Source organism: Geotrypetes seraphini, chromosome 11 (genome assembly GCF_902459505.1).
Source record: "Geotrypetes seraphini chromosome 11, aGeoSer1.1, whole genome shotgun sequence".
Taxonomy (NCBI): Eukaryota; Metazoa; Chordata; class Amphibia; order Gymnophiona; family Dermophiidae; genus Geotrypetes; species Geotrypetes seraphini.
In genome coordinates this window covers 138,477,163-138,485,059 of record NC_047094.1, presented here as the reverse complement: position 1 = coordinate 138,485,059, position 7,897 = coordinate 138,477,163, and the positions used below count along the sequence as shown (strand labels likewise).

At 43.7% G+C, this 7,897-nt stretch overlaps 1 protein-coding gene across 2 annotated transcripts in view; it reads right to left on the bottom strand.

Annotated features, from left to right (window-relative positions):
* Positions 1–3,420: 3,420 nt before the first annotated feature.
* Positions 3,421–7,897, bottom strand: part of METTL17 (methyltransferase like 17) — a 34,768-nt gene continuing 30,291 nt past the window's right edge. For both annotated transcript variants that reach the window (XM_033963359.1, XM_033963360.1), the window contains exons 12-14: positions 5,759–5,851; positions 4,420–4,604; positions 3,421–3,993 (exon numbers count right to left, since the gene is read on the bottom strand). In XM_033963359.1, the coding sequence (XP_033819250.1) occupies positions 3,882–3,993; positions 4,420–4,604; positions 5,759–5,851 (390 nt within the window). In that variant the 3' untranslated portion in view covers positions 3,421–3,881. The remainder of the gene's footprint in view (positions 3,994–4,419; positions 4,605–5,758; positions 5,852–7,897) is intronic.

Sequence of the window (7,897 nt, the reverse complement as noted above, 5' to 3'; positions counted from 1 at the left end):
TTTTGCTCAGCATCTCAAAGTACAGTTCTTTGGCTCGGCTCTGCCACTGCTCCCCGGTGACTGCCAGTGACTGCGTGTGGCATGGTCTATCGTCAGCATTCAGCTGCCAGGTGATGCACAGGTGGGTCTCCAAGGTCTCCAGGCTGTTACCCTTCATTCCCAACCTGTGTTGCAGCTGTCCCGTTCCCACAGCTCTCTGTGTACACGAGGCGGGTCTATGATAAGGAGCTTTCTAGCCACCCTCGCTGCAATGAGTCTGCGAGAACCAGCCCGGACCAAATATCTCCTAGCATTGTAAGGAAAGATGACAGAGAAAACGATTTCTCACAGCTCCACTCCCATAGGCAGGCTTAGGGCCGAAGGCTCTCCATAGTCTTCTTGTAGGGAAACCTTACAAATTCTCTATAAAATGTTTTTCATTCTGCACTTCTTATATTTCACTTATTTTTATTACCTGGTTTTTTTTCCTTGAAAAAAACAAAATGGATTACAATCAGACTTGCAAGTAGTCCAATAGTTGGCGCAATAGGCCGAGAAAGTGGCAGAAACAGGAGTTGAACCGTGGCTTCCTCAAACACCCCTCAAGATCTTTGACGTTACTTACTCCCACATGTTGTAAATGGCACTCGAGGTCAGGCAATTATGCAGCCACTTAAGAGAACAGGGCCAGTTATATACAAGTAACTAATTGAGGCAAAATTGGCACTTAATTGGTGTTAGCAAGAATTATTTATTTATTTGGATTCATTAACTGCCTTTTGGTGAAGAGATTCACCCAGTGGTTTACATGCATTGAATGGTAATCAGGTATTCTCTCTGTCCCAGCAGGCTCCCACTCTAACTGTGGTACCTGGGGCAATGGGGGACAAAGTAGCTTGCCCAGCTTGGGATTGAGTTCACAACCTTGGGGTGCTGAGGCAGCAGCTCTACTCACTAGGTCACTCCCTCCATCCCATTCTACCCCTCCAATGTCTCATACCTCCATTGCTCTCTTACTTCTCCCCCTGTTCAGCTTCTCCCATCTTCTTACTCATAAGAACATAACAATTGCCATACTGGGACAGACCGCAGGTCCATCAAGCCTGGCCTCCTGTTTCCAACATTAGCCAACTGAGGTCCCAAATAGTAAAACGGATGGTATGTTGCTTATCCTAAGAATAAGCAGTGGATTTCCCCAAGTCCATCTCAATAATGGCCTATGGACTTACCTTTTAGGAAATCAGCCAAGTATTTTTTAAACCCTGCTAAGCTAACCGATTTCACCACATTCTCTGGCAACGAATTTCACAGCTTAATTATATGTTGTGTGAAGAAATATTTTCTCCGGTTTGCTTTAAGTCTACTATTTAGTAGCTTCATGGCATGTCCCCTAGGCCTAGTATTTTTGGAAAGAGTGAACAAGTGATTCACATCTACCCTTTCCACTCCTCATTATTTTATAGATCTCTTATCATATCACCCTTGAACTGTCTTGTCTCCAAGCTGAAAAGGCCTAGCCGCTTTAGCCTTCCCTAATAACAATTGTGTGTGTAACTGACTTGTGCTTCTATTATGTATACCGAGTGCCTAACTTTTCTCATGCACAACCGCAAAGGGGCAGAAAAGTGGGCAAAGAATGAGTATGTCGGAGACATTCCATCTAACCCCGCCACACACACTTTATACAAGTTGAATTTGCATGCCCAGTTGCTGCAACAGTTTATTATTTCTATAGGCTACCAGGCGCACACAACACTGTACATGCAAGAGATGGTTCCCTGCTCAGAAGAGCTTACAACCTAATTATGACAGACACACAGAGGGGGCTAAAAGGTAGTAGGGGACTTCTCAATGCTTTCTGGTCCAACAGTAAACAGATCTTGCTTCCCCCTCCTTTTCTGCTCTATTTTTATATAATGTAATTCTCCCCTCTTACCGCTCGTTCAAATGTATGTCTATATTATGTCCTGATTATTTTAGTCTCTTGTTTGTATTCCCCTTTTTATTACTGTAAAACACTTAGGGCCTCTTCTATCAAACTGCGCTAGCAGATTTTAGCGCAGAGAGCACGCTGAATGGCCCGCGCTGCTCCCGACGCTCATAGGAACTCTATGAGCATCGGGAGCAGCGCGGGCCATTCAGCAAACTGCTAGTGTAGTTGGATAGAAGAGGCCCTAAGTGTTTATGATAGGCATTTTATCAAATTTTAATAAAACTTGGAAACTTAAGGGAAAGACAGACAAATGGTTGGGTCAGTGTACAAGATGCAGGCAAAGTTTATTATAAATAAACAAAGAGATTGTTGCGTACAAATACACCACTTTATATAAAATATGGGACACAACACGGTCCATGTTTCGAACAACACGTCTTCTTCAGGGGTCCCATAAAGTGGTGGTAACAAAGGAGATGCAACAAATGCCTGATCTGTATGTTGTGTACTTTAGTGGCTAAATTGCGATCCAAAAGAATACCCAGAATTTTAATTTCAGGAAGTAAAGTTAGTTATCTGGCTACTTTAACGAACGTAGATATTGAGCAGATGTAAAAGTGTAAGGCTGAGTGCTGAACAGATCTAGTTGAAGTTACCCGGATAATCTTAAGAGGAGCTATTTCAACAGCCTGACTTAATTAATCAAATGGATAAAGCTTCTGTTGAGCTCTGTCCAATTTGACCAGGGGTAGGCAATTCCGGTCCTCGAGAGCCACAGGCCGGTCAGGTTTTCAGGATATTCATAATGAATATGTACAGGATGGAACTTCATGAACTGTCTCCTTGAGATGCAAATCTATCTCATGCATATTTATTGTGGATATCCGTAAAACCTGACCCGCCCGTGGATCTCGAGGACCAGACTTGCCTACCCCTGAACTAGACTAAGGGCACCCGAGTCAGCTGTGGCTGGTTCAAAGCTATGCAAGTAGTAGGTTGGGGGAGGGGGGTGAACTATGCTAAATATATCATAAGAACATAAGAATAGCCTTACTGGGTCAGACCAATGGTCCTTTAAGCCTAGTAGCCCTTTCTCACGGTGACAAATCCAGGTCACCAGTACCTGGCCAAAAACCCAAAGAGTAGCAACATTCCATGCTACTGATCCAGGGCAAGCAGTGGCTTCCCCCATGTCTTAATAGACCATCAAAACATCTCAAAAATTATAAATGCACAAGAATATCCTTTCTACTGCAGAGGTATTTTTTTTTAAAGACAGGAGACCACAATTTAAGATAGAAAATTAGATTTAATAGCACTGAAGTATACTATTACAGCTCCCATGCATGATTAAGAAACAGAGACCAGGGGAGGTTTGGAAATGGAGCTGTTTTTAGGTCTGTACTACCCTCCTGGGTTCCTGGTGGCCCTGAGCACTTTTCTCTCCTTTTTAAACTACTTTTCAGTTTCTAACTTTTTGTTTTTCAAATGACAACTTTGACCCGATGTTGTCTAAACGAGTTTTATTGGTAGTTGCTCATGAAATGGGCCTTTACATCAGGATTTCCTGTGGAGTAACACCTCAGAAAGCCTCAGTTCCTTTGATGAGGTAGATTTATAATGGTTGAGCCTAAATTTGAAAATTCTTGGAAATTACATAAAGGTTATTGGAAACGTTACAATTCTTGCTTTTTTCCCCCCTAGATTATATAAGAACTAGTTCAGTGCTTGGATGTTTGATACAGTTCCAGTAATTCTTTGCTGTTTTAAGAAGAAATCGGCACAGTACAGACTTGTTTTTCTCCTTCAGATTTCTAGAGCTGTGGCGTTCCTTGCTCCTTTGTCTGGACCTATTAAGTTCAGGTTGGTTTCAGGCTCTGATGCCTCGAACTGTTTGGGAGCATTAAGTTCTGCTGCCTGAAGGACACTTCAAGTCCTCATTCATTTTGTCTCGTTGCTTAGCTGGTGGCTACACCTCCTCAGAAGCAGCATTGTCCGTCCCAGTTTCTCCTTCCATACCAGAGTTGATTACTGGCAGCCGGTCACCCCATTCGCTTGCCCGAGCACAACGATATAGATCCCTAAAACCAAGGAGAGAAAGCAGGCATCGTCAACCCCTTAATACAAACAGAATAGAATTTCTCATGGACCAAAGGAGGACCTGGGTAGAGCTTGACTAACATGTAGTGCTGTGGTGTAGCGTGAGGGAGAGAAGCAGCCCCCCACTCGCTCCTTCCTCTGTACCTCTAACGTTCCTGGCCCAAGTAGCAACCCCAACCTGCTGCTTGCACCAGCATTCGGCTCTTTATCTGACGTCACTCCCTAGGTGTTGGTCCAGGAAATGACGTCAGAGGAAGAGCCGACACTAGCGTGAGCAGCAGGTGGAGGTTGCTGCTCGCGCCACGAACATTAGATACGAGGAAAGGGAAGGGGTGCCCTACTCTTACTTTCCCAATGCCTATGCTCAATTGCTCTCTGGACAAAACACTTAGGAATAAGAAATTTACCTGCCCTGCTTGCGAGCTGTAAGCACGGTGTGTCGATGAGAGCCATCCGAGCAGCATAAGGAACAGTGCACATGCCGAGTCCGTCGCTGTAGCTCCTGTGTGATACGGGGCCATTCGTTCTCAACTGCTGGAGCTGCCCGACTCATTATCAAGAAGGAGAACTTCTCTCTGTTTACACTGCCGTTCTGGAATAAGGACAAAACACAACAGGAGCAAGATCCAAGGCTTAAGAGCTATTTATTTATTTTAAAAATTTATATATCGTTTAAATCTAAATGGTTTACATATCGTTACATACATAATTCAATAAAACAAATAAAATCAAACATTAGCCTATAATCATCAGAAAATCACGTGAAGTGCCCATCAAAAGAACCACCGCAAAGATCAGTTCCTAGAAAAATGCATTAACAAATAACTGCGTTTTTAATAGTTTCCTGAAATTACCCTTGTCGTGACATTTTTGTAATTGACCGACACGTGAATTCCACAATTTGACTCCCGCACAGCAAAAGGCCATTTTACTGGTCTCGGCATATTTTAGATTACCATTTGTTTTTATTTATTTATTCCCTGAAAATTGTCCCTCTTCTACACAGAGAAAAGGAAAAGCACCTGTACGTGATTCGTACTTTACTTCTTAAAAGAGAAAAGTCGGCAACTACAGGTAAAAGGATTTGATATGCCACCTTTCTGTAACACAACCATTAGGCTACTCTTCCATTCAGTGGTGTAGTAAGGTGGGGATCCGCACCAGCGCCATCTTGGTGGGGATGCTGGCACCTCTCCCCCTCACACCATGCTCGTACCCCCCCCCACCCCGGTACCTCTTTAAATCTTTGCCAGTGCAAGAAACTTCTCCAGCCTGCATCTCGCGCCGGCCTGGCTCCTCTCTGAAATCACTTCCTGGTCATGGGGCCAGGAAGTGACTTCAGAGAGGAGCCAGGCTGGCGTGAGCCGCAGGCTGGAGAAGTTTCTTGCACTGGCAAAGATTTAAAGAGGTACCGGGGGAGGGGCACGAGTGTGACATAGGGGGCAGGGAAAGGTGTTTTTTTTTTAAGGTATATAAGTGAGAAGCACCAACTACCATCTTTCTTCACCATGTCTAAGGTTTCATACTATGAACTTTTTTTCCCCTCTTTTAATCTTCCTTAATGGTACAAAATAAAGCTTTTCTTGCCTTCTCACCCACTCCCCTTTTTCCTTTCTCTATCTCTACCACCTGGCTTTCAAACTATGCCTTTTGCCATAAATTTAAGGCAAATGTTTTCTTCCATTAAATTTTGACAACTTTCTGACTCCATATTAGTCCATCCCACTGCTGACCAAAGGTACTTACCCAGCTGAAGGGAAGGGGCTCATAGGTCTGAATGAAACTGCAGGGCAATATCACTGGCTGGGAGAGGCGTGGACATGGCAACTGGTGAGGACACTAAAGGGAAGGAAGAAGGCAGGACAGAAATGAAAAATATCCTAGAGCAGGGGGGTCAAAGTCCCTCCTCGAGGTTTTCAGGATTTCCCCAATGAATATGCATGAGATCTATTTGCATGCACTGCTTTCATTGTATGTTAATAGATCTCATGCATATTCATTGGGGAAATCCTGAAAACCCGACTGGATCACAGCCCTCGAGGAGGGACTTTGACACCCCTGTCCTAGAGGCAACAAGCAAGATACAAAGTAAAGTACCACACACACCGATTTCATTTACCGACTGCTCTTTGTAAAGCACTGTAGCTTTTAAAACAGGTCTAGTTCCAAATATCTACAAAAAAACTCTGGATGTTTTTTTAAAGGTTTAATTATCTCTGCCGAGTGTCAAAGTCCTAATCCCACCCAAAACATGCCTCTAACATGCCCCGTTAAGATTTGGATTAGAGAATGACGCGAGGACAAATTTTTCCCCGGGAGTTATTTTCCTGTTCCTGCCCCATCCCTGCAAGCTCCATCCTCATCTGCACAAGACTCAAACAGAGGCTTGTGTGGTTTAAGGCAGAGCTTACAGGAATGAGGCAGGGGCAGCGACAACACTCACGGGGAAACTGAATTCCTGCGGGGACTGGGACAAATTTGTCCCCGTGTCATTCTCTAATTTGGATGCACTGGAGACAAAACGAGCAGAAAGATGTCTAGAAAGTCTATTTTGAGACTTCCCACTTGGACATTTTGACTAGTAAGACCACGTCTAAGTGCTGGTTTATGCTGTCTTTTGGACGTCAATCTTTTTTGAAATTGAGCTTACACCTACACCAACCAACACAAGGATCTGCAACAGCCAACTTACTGGATGTTCCCCCTTTTCGTACGATTCACTTAGACAAATACAGAAATTCCATATTTTATGCTGCTGGCCCAAGAATGTAAAATTCACTGCCTTGTTTCATGAGATCTATAAATAACTAGGAACAGTTTAAAAAAAGCTCTGAAAACGATTGGAAAAATTGGGACAGATTGAACTATAATTTTTGGTGTAACTCAGTTTGCCATATATATAAAATGGAACATACATTTGCAATACAAAAAGGATATATGGATAAATTCAAAAAGATTTGGGGACCATTAACAAAATATTGTAATAATTGAATTTCATTTTCCCATAATAAGAAAATAGTTAAAGAATAAAGGGAGGGAAGGGATATGGGAGGGGGGTTTATACTCTTTATTATAAATTATAAATAAAATATTATTAATAGATGGTAATAAAGGGAAGGGAAAAAGGTTAATAATTTAAAAAATAATTGATAAAATCATTACAATATATATGTTGTATAACTTTATAAGAAAAATAATTACAGTTAAGCACAGTTACTTACCGTAACAGGTGTTATCCAGGGACAGCAGGCAGATATTCTTTACGCATGGGTGACGTCACCGACGGAGCCCACGGTACGGACCTTTTTACTAGAAAGTTCTAGTTGGCCGCACCGCGCGTGCGCGAGTGCCTTCCCGCCCGACGGAGGAGAGCGTGGTCCCCAGTTAGTATAAGCCAGCTAAGAAGCCAACCCGGGGAGGAGGGTGGGACGTAAGAATATCTGCCTGCTGTCCCTGGATAACACCTGTTACGGTAAGTAACTGTGCTTTATCCCAGGACAAGCAGGCAGCATATTCTTTACGCATGGGTGACCTCCAAGCTAACAAAGAGGGAGGAGGGATGGTTGGCCATTAGGAAAATAAATTCTGAAGTACAGATTGGCCGAAGTGCCCATCCCGTCTGGAGAAAGCATCCAGACAGTAGTGAGTAGTGAATGTGTGAACTGAGGACCAGGTGGCCGCCTTGCAGATTTCCTCAATGGGTGTGGAACGGAGGAAAGCAACAGAAGCGGCCATAGCTCTTACCCTGTGGGCCGTGACAGCGCCGTCTAGTGACAGACCGGCCCGAGCGTAACAGAACGCGATGCAAGCTGCAAGCCAGTTGGATAGCGTCCGTTTAGAGACCGGTCGACCCAAACGATTTGGGTCGAAGGTCAGGAAGAGCTG